Source organism: Gallus gallus, chromosome 5 (genome assembly GCF_016699485.2).
Source record: "Gallus gallus isolate bGalGal1 chromosome 5, bGalGal1.mat.broiler.GRCg7b, whole genome shotgun sequence".
NCBI classification, from domain to species: domain Eukaryota; kingdom Metazoa; phylum Chordata; class Aves; order Galliformes; family Phasianidae; genus Gallus; species Gallus gallus.
In genome coordinates this window covers 44,060,831-44,078,370 of record NC_052536.1, presented here as the reverse complement: position 1 = coordinate 44,078,370, position 17,540 = coordinate 44,060,831, and the positions used below count along the sequence as shown (strand labels likewise).

The following is a 17,540-nucleotide window of genomic DNA, read 5'->3' as shown; positions in this document are numbered from 1 at the left end:
AGAACTCATATTGACAAGAAGTAGAGCTGTATGATTCTTATTACCGACTTTAAAAGGTGGCTTTAAAGAAATCAAACGTTTAAAAAAATCCAAGGAAAGAAAATATAACTGGAAGTATTTTTAATGGATGGAAAATGAACAAATTAACTTTATAAGCTGCTACCGTCTTACGTTAAACAAGCCAAACTCTTGTGAGACCTTCAGTTACTCATAAATCATTGCAAAAGGGAGGTCTAACAGATACACTCCACATGCACATACATAATCAGATGTTCAAGTTGAGACCAATATTTGGTAAGTGGTCCAAATATTTATTATTTACTTCAGAATGAGTAGCATTCTTGCACTGTACCCAGGCTGTCATGGGAGTGTGAGCTATTTTACAATAAACTTTCTTTTCTTTTAACCTACCTACATACTTTTTGCCTTGCCTGCGTTTCTGGCATTAAAGAAATCTTTTGGTATTCAACCTGCGCTCCTCCTCCCTCAGTTCTCATTCTTCAGAAGACGTTTAAACTCCTGCATCTTTCCACCTACTTCCACTAAATCAAAACGCTCTCACATAATTTACCTCAAGAGAAATACATAATGGTTGCTGCGTGTAGGGCTTGTTCTTCACCTGGTACTGGCAGTGTGTAAATTCAGGGGGGAAACGTAAAAGGGTTTGAATAGAAAGGGGTGTAATATTGAGACAGCGCTGTGCAAGAAAGCAGGAGAGCTTTGATCGTCTTTAAAATGTACCAGCTTTGATAAAATGTTCTCTTACGCTATGTGGAACCTCGGGTGTAGGCAGCAGTGTGGAAATAGCACTTCTACGGGCATATTTCCTTTTGTCTAATAGCTGCATATTTCAGAAATCATTGTCAGTAATAGGTTATCATCCCTACCCTCAGTATGAGATCTTTGGCATTAGATTCCTCCACTGTTTTTGTCTCTATTTTTGTGTATACGAAGTATATAATGCTGAAGAGATTAAAAAAAATAACAAACACCTTTGTCATTGTTTTGAATGGGAAATAGCAGCGCTGTTTGATATTTCCACAATGGTGTCTAAATAGGCACAAATATATACGGTTGTAACAGATTCTCCTCAGGAAGAGCAGTGAAGGCATTGGAACGCGCTGCCCGACGAGGTCCGGGAGCGGCAAAGGGCGCTGCCGGTATCGGCTCCGCCGGACCGCCCCCTGTGGCTCCGCCGCGATCCCGGCATCCTCCGCTGCCCGCCAGCCGTCGCGGGGCGCTCTAGCCGGCCGCGGCCGCTGTCGATGGTGCGCCGGGAGGCGGTGTCATGGCGGCCGTCGAGGTGGCAGCGGCCGGCGCTGCCGGGCGGAGCCGCTGAGCCGGGGGATGCGCGCGGCGCCGGCGGAGGGCTGGCCGGGAGCGGTCTGCTGAGCCCGTGTAAGAGCTTCGATCTCCCCGGCGAGGAGAAGAGAGGAGGCGGCCGCCCCCTTAGCGGAGCCGGTGCCGCCCGGCGCGGAGCCGCAGCTGCTGAGCGCGGAGGCCCGCGGCCGGCCGAGCCATGGCGTCGTGGCTGGGCGGGCTGGGCTCGGGGCTCGGCCAGTCTCTGGGGCAGGTGGGCGGCAGCCTGTCCTCGCTCACCGGTCAGATCTCCAGCTTCACCAAGGACATCCTGTTGGAGGGCGCGGAGGAAGTGGGCGGTAAGAGGGGCTGCGGCGCGGGCCTGGCCGGCTGCCGGGGGAGGGAGATCGGTGCCGGGCTATCTCCGCAACTACTGCCCTTGCCCGCTTTGGTCTGGGTTTTGTTCTGCCCCTCTGGCCTCGGGATGGGGGGAATAAACAAACGCGTTCCCAGGCTGCCGTAGGAGAGGTCAGCCAGTGCTCTGTTGGTTATTCTGTAGCTTCTGAATTGCGTGAAGAGTTGGGTTGTCCGTCGTGGAAGTACGCGACGTTCTTCTTTCTTTGCGTGGGCCTCGTTTGTGTCAGAGCCGGTTTGATGAGCTGCTTTTGCAGTGACCTCATAGGGCTGCAGAGCAGCGGTGTTATCGGCTCTGACGTGTCACTCCGACCGAGGTCCCGTGTTTGGGTTTTGCTGCGGATCTGTCGGTGGGGCTGAGGGCATTCTGCAGCGAGCATAAAGAGTAGCAACCACGCAGAGCTGCTCATGCTTCTCTCTGTAGAGTGTGGATTTCAACTACCATACCTTGTTTGCAACTGTGAAGCACCACGAATGCACTGCATAAATCATGTTAACAAGCTGACGCTGGAGCTCTGATGCAGATGGGGCTTTTGGTATGTGGGTAAAATGCTCAGAAGGGAGGTCTTTATTCCGAGGAGGAACCTTTTCCCTTACTGTTCTGAAGGATATGCTCTGAATTATTTTATATGCTAAATTCTGTATTGGCTTCATTTGGAAACTTACCTTGTGCTGCCAGGGTTTGTTGGCTAGTAGAGTATAAACAGTGATTCTGCTTCACAAATTTGTGCTTTGGTTTGTATGAGAAAGAGCTGAAGTTAAGCAGTTGCTTCCAGTTGTACCTGACTGCTAGGACTGCTGGGAACAGCTTTCATTTCCTACCAGTTTTGGAGCAGTGCATTTGTATGGGATCCTAGGCTTACTGACGTGGGGTGTGAAAATCCAACATCACATCCAACGTGCTGCTCTGATCCCTAAAGGTCTGCACGTACCACGTGGCCTTAAGAACACTTTTAGAGCAGTTCCATTCCTTGCAGTGAGGCACTGGCTCAGGCTGCCCCAGGAGGTGGAGGAGTCACTGTCCCTGGAGGTGTTCAGTAAAAGGGTAGGGTGTCCCACTGAGTGATGGGGTCTAGAGCAGTGTCAGGCATGGGCTGCTGGTTGGGCTGGATGATCTTAGTGGTCTTTCCAACCTTAATGATTCTATGGTTTTCCTACCCTGACTATTAATGTTATGTACCGTTTTGACTACTGGCCTAATTCATGATGGTGTTGGTGGATTACAGGCACTAACATCTTCACTTTAATGGCTGTATTTGCAGCCCCTGCAGCACATGAGCGACACTGGTTTTGAACAGTGTACAGGAAACTATAAAATACAGCATTTAGGTGCACATTTGGGTTTATTTCAAGTTTTGAAAAAGTATTGAGGCTGCATTCTAGCCAATTAATTATGATTCCTCATTAATAAAAGTGTTCTATTTATATCCACTAAAACTGGGAGAAGGGAGAAGTAAACGTAGTATTAATTGAGGAAACGTAGGTTATTTGAGGAAAATTGATCTTTAAAGGAAGAAGATCCAAAGGGAGAACAATATACTTTTTTATGTGTTGAAACTGCGTTGCCTTTGTAAATGACAACGAGTCCTAAAGGGTTTGTGCCCCTTCACGTAAGGGACAGGATTGGTGTTCTGTTGTGTGGGCTTTTTAGCTGTTGGTTTTTGTTGGTTTGTTTTCCTGACTAAATTTAGTCACCACTGTATGTATTTTAGGAAACTAATCCTTGTTCTGAACCTTCACATGAAATTATTGAGAAATAATCACATGCAACGGTTATGTCAGGGACAAAGTCCTAAATGAAAAACTGACTCAGTGACACGTAACAGCCCAGAGAAAACTACTGTTACACTTATTTTAAAGCTTAATTTCATACTTTCCCATTAGTTTTGTGATCTGACTTAAAAACTTGATATGAGAGAACTAAATTAAGTCCAGAAAGATTCTGGCCTGAAAAATAATTACAACGGCCTTCTGAAAAAGGCAACTTCTCATATTTATGTACAAACAAATGTTAAAGCAGTGTAAAGAAAAGATACTTGGTAATAACTGTGGTCTTAGCTAATATCTGTTCAGCATTGTAAAAGTTAATAAAACTGACGATTTTCACTTCTCTTTCAGATGCAGCAACAGAGCTACATGTGTCCAATTCCAGACTCAGAGAAATAGAAAGTATTAATGCAGCACAGAAGTCCGAAGTAAGAAATTTCAGAACATTACTGTAATTAAAAATATAAATACAAGTTGGTTCTGGTAAAGATGAAATTTTGCATCGGAGTTGTTCAGCCTTGTGAAAATGAAGAAACAAGGGTGACGGTAGTATTAGAATGTGCCTCTTTCCTTTGGTGACTAGCTGCCATCATGGCTAGGGGGCACATTTATTTACTGGAGTATGTCTGTGGTGCATGTTTTCTTCTTGTGCTAACTAGTGCTTCGTGCAACTGTTCCTACTGATTGTAAGGACTTGCACTGCAACAGTAGACTGGTTGTAAAGAGCTTGCAAATGCAAAGTTCTTGTTAAGTTTTGGTAAATTTTGACTGGTAAAGACTTAATTGGTTTATAATTTTTTGTATATGCGACTCTAAATCTGCAGTGCCCAACCATGCGTGACAACATGTCTTTTGCTACGAGCACTGAAGTTGGATGGCTGCCTGTCTGAACTGATGCAGTTCTCCTTCTATTGCCCCACTTCATGCTCCTTTTGACATAGCTACAGATGCTTGTGCTGTTCTGGTGTTTCTTACAATCCTGTATGCCCTTGCAGAAAGTAACCTCATGTAATTTTACAGAGGACTTGTTGGTCTCGTGACTTCATGTCTGCAAACCAACCACCTTCATGTATGTCATCTGCTCTTGAGAGCACTGAACATTTAGATAGCGTTTTGGAGAGATGGCAGTTCCTGCTTCTTTTTCTTGATGGTTGGTGATGGTTGGTGACCGATGCTGAAATACTGAGCTGTTAGGGATATTAGCCCCGATTTATGCTGTGTGGCTGTTTTTAGGTTCCACGTATAACTCAGCTTTGAATTTTTCTTCTTGGCCTTTACCTCTGGTCACCACAAACTACCACACTATATAAAAATGAAAAGATTGGGTGTGAACTTGATTCTGGGGCCACACTTGGAAGTTATAGTTACTGTGTGTTTTGGGTGAAATAATGTGAGAAATCTGTACTATTTAAATGATTGTGGTTTGGGGTTTTTTTTGTTTTGTTTTTGTTTTTAAGTCTTCATCAAACTCGAGTTTTTCTATTTCCATAAGAACTGTTCAGAATTTGCTAATACCCACTTCTCATTTTTCCTAGAATGAGAGACTGAAAAAAGTTTGTAGTGACTTAGAAGAAAAGCATGAAGCAGCAGAGCTTCAAATAAAACAGTTGTCTGTGGAGTATCGAAATCAGCTGCAACAGAAAGAGGTATGATACAGGGTAAATTGTGTAAGTACAACTGCAATGTGTTGTATTGCTTTCGTTGTTGTTTAGTTGCGGTATCTGTGCCCTTTCTGCTGAACTATTAGTCACAGTCCTCAATTGGTGTTATGGTTTGGTTGTTCATGAATATAGAAACGGACTAAAACATGAATTTAATTGAGTTGCATAATATAAGCAGAGCTGCCAGCAGCTAGGAGAGAAAAGAGAAAGCTCTCTGGGAATGTTATGTGTGTATCAGAATTTCTTTAATCACTGAGAAATGATACACTAACTGCTGTGTATTTCTAGTTCAGTTATCTTCTGAAGGTGCAGTGGCAGCAAACTCTCAGATGAATAGTCTGTGGATATTGCAGTTGTTTATCTTAAAGTATAAACTTAAAGAAAACAGAGCTGCCTTTCATAATGTGGGAAAGTGTCCCTTTGATATAAACGTTCCAGTTTTATCACCCACTGTAACGTGGGCTTTCATAGCCTTGTAAATGAGGAAGGGTGCAAGTATACCTAGAATATTATGTAAAATGAGTTTTATTTCAGCTTTGTTTGTAAATGCATGGGTGAACAAGATGGAGCGATTTTGAGATTTATAATATTCTGCTCATTAACTATAATAATAGAATTCTTATGTAAATACTACATGGAGTTAATATTAATTTGTTGTAAAAAAGCACACTTGCAATACACTGAAATGCTCATAAAATAAATGTTACCACATTATCTTGAGTCAGTAACTTGAGGAGCAGCATACATTGTTTAATTTTCATATCTGAATTAACTCTTGAAATAATCTTTTTTGGTGCAACCTGTTAGTCTGCATGCAGTGTAAGTATACAGGTATCTCAGTACTGAAAAGTCAGCAGAAATTTCCACTGAAATATATGTAGAAATACTTAACCAGAAGAGTATTAACACTTTAAGTATGTGTCTCTTATGAGATACTTTGTAACTATGACTACTTTTCTCATTAGGAGCTGTGTTTAGAACTTTTATCCTTCACTTTCCAGTGGAAATGACCACTGTTCTATGCTGGGAGGGATTCGAATTTCATTGTTCTTTTGTAAAAGTACAAATAGAGCATATTTTGATATTCTTACTGAAACAGTGCCTTATATTCTGTATGTTCAGGTGGAAATCAGCCATCTAAAAGCTCGACAGAATGCATTACAGGAGCAGTTGCAGAAACTTCAGACTGCTGCTCAGTCAGCACAGTTAGGAGGTGGTGTTTCACAACCAGCCACTACGTCAGCCTCCTTTGTTCCTGTGCTTAGACATTCCTCAGGTTTTGAAGGTGATGACATGGATTTTGGGGATATAATCTGGTCTCAACAAGAAATAAACAGATTGTCCAATGAAGTTTCTAGACTTGAGTCTGAGGTTGATCACTGGAAGCAGATTGCACAGGTGAGTGATTTCTTTTCTTTCTCCCCTCCAAAATACTATGTGTGTCATGTTGGCTATTTTTGGAGTGGGTCTCTAACGTTCATGTTGTAAAATTTATAGAAATAACATGATGTGATGGAAGCTGAAGCTTAGTGATGTTTTAGTCTTTTTTTGTTCTTTTTCCAGTACGTGACTAGAGACATTCACTCATTTTCCCAGTGCCCTTTCATGATGCTTTTATCTATGGTTTGTCATGTTAGGAAGAAAGTGTTACATACCTTCACATGGAATATTCATACTGATTAAGGGTTTCATTTCTATTCAGCCTTTAAAAAACACTTCTGACTAGCTGTGCTATCAACTACTTACTGACAACAAAATGCTATCAAAAGTGATAGTTGGATATTGTGTACTGTTTTTACCTACTTTTCTGTCAGTACTTGATATGTCAGTTGTAATTTATGATCTGCTGAGACAAGAAAGAATATAATCTTTCAGGCTGTTGTTGATATGAATTGTCATTCCTCAATCTATAGCCCAATTTCAGAGATACTTCTTTCTTTATATGGAAATACTGAAGTAAAATTAGGCAACCCTGTTACTTTACCAGGTGCATTAATGTCCCCCCCCCACAACTGTTACACCCTTGCATGTAAAAAAAACAAAACAAAAACAAAAAAACCCTCAATGGAAAATGGAAGTTTTTTTTTAAATTAAAATACCCCTCTTCCAAGGGAAATTACTCTAAATTTGAAGATTAGAAGCTTTATGTTACCTTTGTTGTTTTCTACATTTGATTACCGAAAAAGGAAGCGATTATTTGAAAAATATATATTTATTTATCACAATTTCCACTTGGAGGTGTGATATTTCTTATTTCAGTCTTCCAAGGTGCAAGGAGCAAATGATGCTGAACAAAGTGAAATATGCAAACTGCAAAATATCATTAAGGTAAGATGATGACTTTGACAAACTTGTCCTAGCTTGTGCTTTATTCTTGATTCTTCTTTTGTGTATTGTCACATGATATGAATAAAGTTAAATATATTTATGACACTAGCACATTTTCTCTGTTCAAAATGCACGTGAACGTGTATTTTCATTCAACAGTATATACAATGACGTTGTTATGCTAGATTTCAAAACAGCCTAGTATTCTAAGGAAGTGAGGTGTTTCTGTAATTTGATAAACATAGCACCTAAGCTTAAAAGAATGCCATCGGCATTTATGAAGGCAGATCACTTTCAGAAGCTGTTGTAGACTTAAGAATTAATGTAGATACACAAAGTAAGGTTTTTTTTTATCCCTTCTCATCATGCCCTTTTCTTGACTGAAGGTGCATAATACAAATTCAGATGAATTCCTGAAAGTTATTAGAAATGTCCTAATATAACCACTTTGTCTGGAAATAGTTGTAATCTTTATTCACTCTAATATTAAATGTAAATATTTTATATTTTTATTATTTGTATAGTATATTGTTTGTGTAAATATGTATTTAAAGGAATGTCTTTTTAAATGTTTAAAAAAAAAAACTTGACCTTTTCTGTGAGAAATCCTTTAATAAATCCTTTGATTTTATGAAGGAAAAAATTTGTTTCGTTTGTGTTCTTTCTTAAGCCTCTGTGCTGTATTTTACCATTCTGTTTCTCTAACAATGTTTTTAGGAGCTCAAACAGAACTTAAGTCGAGAAATAGATGAACATCAACATGAACTTTCAGTGTTGCAAGATGCACACAGACAAAAGTTAGTAGAGATAAGTCGTCGACATCGAGAAGAGCTGAGCGAATATGAAGAGCGAATTGAAGAACTTGAGCATCAGTTACAGCAAGGTCTTTACTGCATGCTTATTGTTGAGGTTCCTTTCTGGTTTAATATGCAGTGAATTGTGGTTAAAGTGTAAATGTAATGTTATGCATAGTGTAATAAATAGGAGGTAGATCACATTTAGGAATTTGAATTTCAACTTTAATTCAGTTTCACGTTTAAGGCAGGCACATGTCCTCGTATCTTTTCTCCACTGTGTTGGGTTGAACATCTGAATTATGGCAAGGTTAGAAAATCTCAGCACGAAATTAATGAGAAGTACTATGTGCCGTTTGGGTTGCCAGATTTAAACTTTGAGGTTGCTGTAAGAACCACATGTGTGTCTGTGACATGAATAGATTGTAGAAGAAGCTCGATAGTTATCAGAAGGAGCTTTCATTTAATCTTGAAAGTACTTTGTATTCCATAAGAAGTCGTGTCAGTGAGCATCTCTTCTAGGAGCTTCTTTGCATAAGTATGTAAGATCTGACTCTAAGCCTTTGTTTAACCTGTTAAAATTCTGGCTTCTGAAGATTATAAGTTCTGCTTTTGTTAAGAGACATATTAATAAAGAGAGGAAATATTTTTGCAGGCTCCTAACTTGTAAGGCAGTACAGGTAACCTATTTCTCAAAATCAGACGCCTCTTAAAATTTTATCTGTCTTTTATGTATGCTGCACTTACACATACCGGTAGGGCACATTTATTAAAGGCAGGAATCACATCTTTTCTTTACAAGTTCTCTGTAAAACAGGTGCTGCTCTCAGCTTTCAAATAATTTTAGAGTGTATCTGATATTTGGTTGGTTCTGTTTGAGAGAGTAATATGGACTGAGGGGAGGGGAAGGCTGTCTGAGCTTACACTTGAAGTCTCAGTCAGTGGGTTTTCATTTTCCTTCTGTACATTTTTTTTTTATTCTGCTTTTTTATACTCTAGAACTTATGTGGACATTGCATTATTAGGATTGTGCAGAACTTTGTAATAATAATATGGTGGGTCTGTAAAAACACGTCTGCAAAATGAGGTCTTCAGCTGAAAAACTTGGTGCACCATTAGGCAAATGAGGTTATCAAGTAATTTATACTTTTTGCAGCCACTTATGACAAAAAAAATTCTGTCTTTCAGATCTACTAGCAAAACTGTGTTGCGTATACGAAGTATTGTACTCTGTAACAGCCATTCAGCAACTCTTTGACATTAAATTATAAACAGTGTTTTTGCATCACACTGAATTGGATGGGTTTTGATAAATGAATCTTAGGAAATGGACAGATTACGTGTCCTGATAAATTGGCTTCTTTCATCTTTGCCACTGTTCCTGGTCAAGAATGTGCTAATGAAATCTTCAACAATGTGTGTCTTGCAACACCTTTTAAAACTTATTAGAGCCAAGGAGATCAAAGTATTTGAAAGACTGTTTATCAAATCAGTCATATGCATGACATTGCTTAAAATCTTAATTCTGTTTACATTAGTTTTCTGTTGATTATCATATTTTTGTTTTAGATTATCTCTCTGTCAGGAGAAGGGATGAAAGAGACTTTTAAACAAAAGATCTACCGTGCTGGCTTTGGTTAGTATTGCAAACTCGATCTCTTTTGCTTTTTAGATGGTGTAAGCGCTGATGCCATGGTTGACTCTAAAATTAGTGAAGAGAAAAAGATTACTCAGAATCTAGAAGGAAGGAAAGCAGAAGACTTGCAAATTATAAAGGACCTAGAGGATGAAATAAGAAAATTAAATCAGAAATTATCTTCTGCCAAAGAAGAAAACAAAATTCTTCTGAAAGAGCAAGAATTGTTAAAGGTAGAAAAAATCCAACTAACCCAGGAATATGAAAGTCTAAAATCTGACTTCAGTATGCTTCAAAGTTCTGTTACAGAGCAGATGAAGGAACAGAAGTCTCAATCTAAGACACCGCTACCAGAAGATGTTGTCAGTCTGCAACAAGCACTGTTAGGTACAAAGACGATGTGGGTTTATTTTACTGCTTTTGATTTTTAATAATATGTTGTCACATACTTTCTACTTTAATGCTTACAATTTACTTTCATAGAATGATAGAGTGGTTTATGTTGGAAAGGACACTGAAGATCATTTAGTTCCAACCTCCTGCCTTGAGCATGGACACCTCCCACCAGACCAGACTGCTCAGGGCCTCATCCAACCTGGCCTTGAACATCTCTGGGGATGGGGCACCCACAGCTTCTCTGGGCAGTCTGTGCTACTGCCTCACCACTGTCATATTAAAAAATTCTAACGTGGTCTAAATCTCCCCTCTTACTTTAAAATGATTCCCCTTTGTTCTATGACTATGCTTTCTGATAAGGAGTCTCTCTCCAGCTTTCACTTAGGTCTCCTTTAGGCACTGAAAGGCCACTATATTTTAAGAATTTGGAACTGAATATTCAGCTTTGAAGGTTAAGATAAGTGGACAACAATAAAGGTTGTCCACTGAGATAAGAGCAAGAGAATATAGTTAGGCCTGGAATGATAAATGTAGAGGTTTCTGAATCCAGTAGTTGTCATGTGTGTCAAGTATTCGATAGGATTTTTTTCTTTTGAAGTATGCCTAAATAGAAGTTTTATTTAAATTGTAAAAGCACACTTTTTCTGTGATATAATGTGGTACCAAATTTGGCCTGCTGTGGGCTCAGTTGTAAAAGTGAACTTCTACTTTCTAATGGGTGCCTTTGAATCATTTACAGCACAGATTCCTTAAAAAAAAAAAAAGAGAGAGAGATATCTCATTACTATGCTATGAAACTATTTTCTTTTAAGCAGCAGAGTTCTGCTGGGCAAGGTGGGAGAGGATGATTTGGATAGGTTTTTTTGTTGTTGTTTTGAAAGAGTAAAACTATGTTTTGTTTTCCTTTATAGAAGCAGAAAGAGAAATAGCAAGGCTTTCAAGTTTAAATCAGGTAAGGCAATTTCTGAATTAAGCTAACCAAAAGCAGCAACAGCAGTAACTTGTGGAAAAATACATGTTCTTGGTAGTGTACATTCTTGGAGCATTGACACTGTGCATAAATAACCTTGTAATCAAGGAAGTAGTTTTAGATTGTTTTTATAATTACATATGGAAGTCAAGGGGGTAATACATTTTGTTTGTGAAACTCCACAGTATACTCTGTTGAAGAAAACAAGTAAAGTTACACTTAGCCCACTTTACTTATGCTACTGTGATATATATTCTTAAAGTATTGTGCGTAACTTCCCTTTAAATTACTAGCAAAACAGTACTTTAGACAATATAAAACTGTAGTCATATCTGGTGTTTATTCTTCCATGCTCCTCCACTGATATTTAATGGTAAAGAGTTAGTACAGGTGATGCTTTTTAAATGCTCTGGATCCTTACCTTCAGTACTTCACTATTTAAATACTGTTTTTGTAGGCTGACAATCCTGCTTATATGGCAGAAGATGTTCAGGCATTTATACTAGATCTCCAACTTCTTAAAGAAGAAAATCTTAAACTTAGGAATGAAAAGGTATGTATGTTAGATTTCTGAACTGTGTTGTTTACATATTTTTTTCTAAACAGCAGTAAATATTGGTATATTCAGTATAGTTTTGACAGTGTTGTTCTAAAATAGCTTTTTTTTCCTATGTAGTGCTCTAATCGTTTCATCTTACCGATGAAGTTAATGTATCTTTTTAATATTTTTTTTATTTTTTTTGCAACATTCCAGCAAGTTCTTTATAAATTCAGGCTTGAGAGATATGACTTAGTTTATTTTGCATCCAGCAGTTTTTTCAAGTAGGATCTTTTGTATATTGCATCAATTAAAGACTACCCGTAACAGTTTTCATAAGGATGTTTTCCATTGCCCTTGACTCCTTTCTCGTCATGCATACTGTATGTTTAAAATGTCTCTAGAAGATGTAATAGTTTATCCCAGCTGTGGACCTATACCTCAGTGGTGGATGTAAATGTGCTTATTAGACCATGACTTTTTGTGAAGAAGTTTGTAAAGTACACTAATGACCATCGTGAAAGAAGTAATCATGAAAAAAATGTGTATACGTGAGTGTTAAAGATGAACACTACATAATAGTGAACTACATAATAAAGAATTTCTAATTGGGATAATGTTCATATAGACTTAGAGATGTTAACATAAAAATGCATGCTCTGCTTTTATTTTTAACAAAAAGAAAGCATTTCACAGTGGGACAGTACAAGTTTTGTCAAGAGAAAGGCTAATATGTAGATTTGTTTGTTTGACTTAAGGAGGAACTTGAGAAGGAACTGCTAAATGCACAACATAAGGATGAGAATGTTATTTCTGCATATACTGAGGATCAGAATTCAGAATTAAGACTGTTAAAGCAAGACTTGGAAAGAAAAGAACATGAATTAAATGAAAGTATTGCTGAAAGAGAAACATTAATAGCAGAATTGGAAGAACTAGACAAGCAGAATCAAGAAGCTACTCAGGTAACAAACATTCAAATTATTTGTTGAATTTCAAAAACGTATGTTTATATTTGTGTGTGTTTATCTTTTAAGTTGATCTTTGCACATAGATAAGTTATCTCTGTGACCAGTGTTTCACCATCTTGATGTGAAATTCCAAAGTGTAAGAAACTTGCTTGTTACAAAGAAATATGCCATCAGCTGCCCATTATGCATATTACTTTCTAAAGTCCAGATAAATACCGCATCATTTGTTTATATGTAGTTTAGAGGTTTTTATCCTATTAATACTTCAATTCTTTCTTATGACAGTTTAATTAAAGTGAATGATTTTAAAAAACTTTGTCTTTTCATTATTTTTAATTTTGTTGAATAGTTAATTTACTGCATCACAACTTCTTCATAACATGGACATTTGTGGAGCAAAGAAGGTCATGTTATATGTAGTGAAATTAAAATGATACCTTTATGTCGCTGTCCTGTTTGATTGACCATTAAGGCCAGTCATTGTTTGAGAGGCTGCATGTGGAGTACTGTGTTCAGTTTTAGGCCTCCCTGTACAAGAAACACATCAAGGCCTTGGTGCATGTCCAGAGAAGGGCAACAAAGCTGTGAAGGGGCCTGGAGCCCAAGTCTCAGGAGGAGCAGCTGAGGGAATGGGGATTGTTTAGTCTGGAGAAGAGGAGGCTCAGGGGAGACGTTATTGTTCTCTTCAACTCCCTGAAAGGTGGTTGTAGCGAGGTGACAGTCAGCCTCTTCTCCCATGTAAATAAAAATCAGTCATTTAGAATTATCTACTTGATACTACTTGTCAGCTCAACTTTATTTTATTTTATTTTTTAAGTAGGAAGCATTTTTGTTTCCAGGCAAATTTTTAATTGTTCAGAGGATGAAAATCAAATATATAGGTCTGCCGATTCTCCTTCTTTCCTAACAAATTCTTATTTGTCTTCATTTCAGCATATGATTACGCTGAAGGAGAAGCTGTCAAAACAACACATAGAAACTGATAGCATCACCAAACAGCTGAAATTTGACATAGATGTTGAAAGAAAGAAAGTAGCAAAATTAGAAATGGAGAAGATGGAAACTATTAAGGAGTTAGATACTCAGAAAGAAAAACTAAGTCAATGTTCATATGCACTTAATGATTTGCATATAAGCAAGCAGCAACTTCAAGATAATGTAAGAAACCTTCAGGAACAATTGAAAAAGGCCCAGGACTGTAACTTGCATAATAAAAAAGAAATTAGAGAATTGCAACAAAGACTGAAAGAAAGAGAAGAGGAACTTTCTCTATCCTTGAGCAAATCAACAGAAAATATTAAACAGGAATCTAGCCACAGTAGTCAAGATCTGATTCTGAAAGAAAGTGATGTAGAGATTGTAGAACTACAGAAGAAACAACTGGAAAATAAGCAACTAAATGAAGACTTAGAGAAATCTCTGTCTGATCTCAAAACAGAAAATGGAAAGCTAATGGCAGCCTTTGAAGAACTAAAACAGGAGTTAAATGATACAATTTCTGAGAAGAATAAAATTTGCTTAGAGAAAGACACAGTTGTGGAAGCTTTGAAATTGGAGAAAAGGCATTTAGAAACAGAATTAAACCAGACTGAAAAACGACTTTTTGAACAAGCACAGAAGTATGAACAAACTATTGAGGAACTATCAAATGCACGTAGTATGAATACCACTGCATTGCAGCTTGAACACGAGCGCCTAGTCAAACTCAATCAGGAGAAAGATTTTAAGATTGCAGAACTCAAAAGGAGCATGGAACAGATGGAAGTTGACCATCAAGAAACAAAAGAGATGTTGACTACTAGCTTAGGAGGACAAAAGCAGTTGACAGAACTCTTAAAAGAAAAAGAGGAATTTATTGAAAAACTTAAAAATCAGGCCTCACTGGTGAAGCAGGAACTTGAGGAATATATGGAAGTTTCAAAAAAGCAGGATGTCTTAAAACAAAATGTAGAGGAGAAGGACAAAAGTCTTGCTATCATGAAGGAAGAAAACAATCATTTGAAAGAAGAAATTGAACGTCTTAAGGATCAGCAAAGTCGAGCTACACCTGTGGTTGAGCCTAAAACTCTAGATATTATTATTGAACTTGAAAGTGAGGTGACACAATTAAAAGTGATAAAGAATAGTCTTGAAGAAGAAATAGAAGTTCACAAAAAAACAATAGAAGACCAGAATCAAAAAACAGTGCAACTTCAGCAGTCCTTGCAGGAGCAAAGAAAGGAAATAGATGAGTCTAAATTTCAATGTGAACAAATGAATGTCGCACATGAGAGACTCTCTTTAGAGAAAGATGAGGAAATTAAAAAATTACAGAAAACAATTGAACAAATTAAAACTCAGTTGCACAAAGAGAGGCAGGTTATTCAGACTGATTCCACCGATCTTTTTCAGGAAACAAAAGTTCAGACGCTTAATGGAGAAAATGGGAATGAAAAACATGACTTGTCTAAAGCTGAAATTGAAAGACTAGTAAAAGGTATCAAAGAAAGGGAGATGGAGATTAAGCTTCTAAATGAAAAGAATGTTTCTCTAAGTCAACAAATCGATCAGTTGTCTAAAGATGAAGTTGGCAAACTTACTCGAATCATTCAAGAGAAAGACTTAGAAATACAAGCTCTCAGTGCTAGAGTTTCCTCAGCTTCCTATCGGCAGGATGTTCTTGGTCTTCAGCAGCAGCTACAAGCTTATGTCATGGAAAGAGAACAAGTACTGGCTGTTCTAAGTGAAAAGACAAGAGAGAACAGTCAGTTAAAAACTGAGTATCATAAGATCATGGATATGGTGGCTGCTAAAGAAGCAGCTTTGGTAAGGTTGCAAGAAGAGAATCAAAAATTATCTAATAGATTTGAAAATAGCGGTCAAGACATGTTTAGAGAAACTATTCAAAATTTATCCCGTATCATTCGAGAAAAAGATATTGAAATAGATGCTCTCAGTCAAAAATGCCAAACGTTATTGACTGTCTTGCAGACATCCAGTACGGGTACTGATAATGGCTCAGGAGGTGTTAACAGTAACCAGTTTGAGGAACTTTTACAAGAACGTGATAAATTAAAACAGCAGGTAAAGAAGATGGAAGAGTGGAAGCAGCAGGTAATAACCACAGTTCAGAACATGCAGCATGAGTCAGCTCATCTCCAAGAAGAGCTACAAAAGCTTCAAGCACAGATTTCAGTTGAAAGTGATAGTAATTCAAAATTGCAGGTAGATTATAATGGCTTGATTCAGAGTTATGAGCAAAATGAGAAAAAACTAAGAAGTTTTAGTCAAGAATTAGCACAAGTTCAGCACACCATAGGACAGCTTCATAACACCAGAGATCTTCTCCTGGGTAAACTTGATTTGGTAACACCGTCTGCGACAATGGCTTCCATCATTTCACAACCTTCAGTCATGCAAAGCAGTGCTCCTGAAGTACTCAGTGATGAATCTAAGCTCCTTCAAAAGGAATTGGAACAACTGAAAAAAAAGCTGCAAGAAAAAGATTCAACTATTAGGACTCTTCAGGAAAATAATCAACGATTATCCGATTCTGTGGCTACAGCGTCAGAGTTTGAAAGAAGGAGTCAAGAAGAGACTGATTCAGAGATGAGGCAGATCAGGGAAAAACATGATGTCTTACAGAAATCTCTTAGAGAAAAAGACATACTGATTAAATCTAAAAGTGATCAGTTACTTTCCGTGAGTGAAAATCTCAGTAACAAAGAAAATGAAAACGAGCTTTTAAAACAAGCTGTGACTAATCTCAAAGAAAGGAATTTAATATTAGAAATGGATATTCGAAAACTGAAAGAAGAAAATGAAAAAATAGTTGTAAGGTGTAGAGAAAAAGAAACAGAATTCCGAGCGCTCCAGGAAACTAATATGCAATTTTCAATGATGCTGAAAGAGAAAGAGTTTGAGTCTCACTCAATGAAGGAAAAAGCTCTTGCTTTTGAGAAGCTATTGAAAGAGAAAGAACAGGTATGTGTGTTCATGTTTATTATCTTTTGCAGTAAGTTGCGTGGTAATGTATTTTCACATATATGTACACATCATGTGTTTGCCTGAAATTGGTGACTCCTTGCTGCATTGCACTACAGCATAAAAAATGAAAAATCAGCAGATGAGTGGCTTACAATTTTATCTGTTAATTTTGTATCCACAAACTACAGTTTTCATTCATTTGGAAAATACTCATTTACTGAAGAGCTGCTTAGTATTTTGCTTTTGCCTATTCTGCATTAACTACCGTATGTTATTTTTAGTTTATAAAACTTGAAGAGGTGGCAAGGAGGACTAATTTCTCAATGTTCTTTCCTCAAGTGTCAGTCATTCCAATGTGGCTGCTTCACAGCATCTCTAGGAGTTGAATGGGTTCACATATCTTTTTATAGCTGAAGAAGCTTCACTGGGGAAAAAAAAAAAAGTAATGGTTTCTGCTCACAGTTTGACATATGGAAAAGTAGCTAGTTTTGTTTGTTTTTTTTTTTTCAGTGTACCTTCAGAGAAAGGTTGCAGTAGCTTATTAAGTACTGTGGAAGTAATTTGAGTGAGAACCTTTTTTAAAGAAACAAAGAGTTTCTTTGAGGAGGTATCTACTCACAGCAGTTAATTAAAACAGCAACTGTGTAGTATCCTTTAGGAATAACTTGTATTTTGTCTTTTAGTGATGAGTGAAACAACTTCAGAGTAATGTTTTCCCTGAATGTGTTTCTGTGCTGAAGGGCCATGTGTGTCTTGCCCATTTCCTTGTTACGTTAGTATTGTCTTTACATTTACCAAGA

The 17,540-nt window shown here is 37.7% G+C and overlaps 1 protein-coding gene across 1 annotated transcript in view; it reads left to right on the top strand.

Annotated features, from left to right (window-relative positions):
* The first annotated feature begins 1,275 nt into the window (after positions 1-1,275).
* TRIP11 (thyroid hormone receptor interactor 11) overlaps positions 1,276-17,540 on the top strand; it is a 29,853-nt gene continuing 13,588 nt past the window's right edge. The window contains exons 1-11 of the mRNA XM_421324.7: positions 1,276-1,658; positions 3,832-3,908; positions 5,016-5,126; positions 6,264-6,539; positions 7,401-7,469; positions 8,187-8,352; positions 9,936-10,286; positions 11,207-11,247; positions 11,723-11,818; positions 12,562-12,768; positions 13,708-16,737. Coding sequence (XP_421324.4) covers positions 1,520-1,658; positions 3,832-3,908; positions 5,016-5,126; positions 6,264-6,539; positions 7,401-7,469; positions 8,187-8,352; positions 9,936-10,286; positions 11,207-11,247; positions 11,723-11,818; positions 12,562-12,768; positions 13,708-16,737 — 4,563 coding nt within the window. The 5' untranslated portion in view covers positions 1,276-1,519. The remainder of the gene's footprint in view (positions 1,659-3,831; positions 3,909-5,015; positions 5,127-6,263; positions 6,540-7,400; positions 7,470-8,186; positions 8,353-9,935; positions 10,287-11,206; positions 11,248-11,722; positions 11,819-12,561; positions 12,769-13,707; positions 16,738-17,540) is intronic.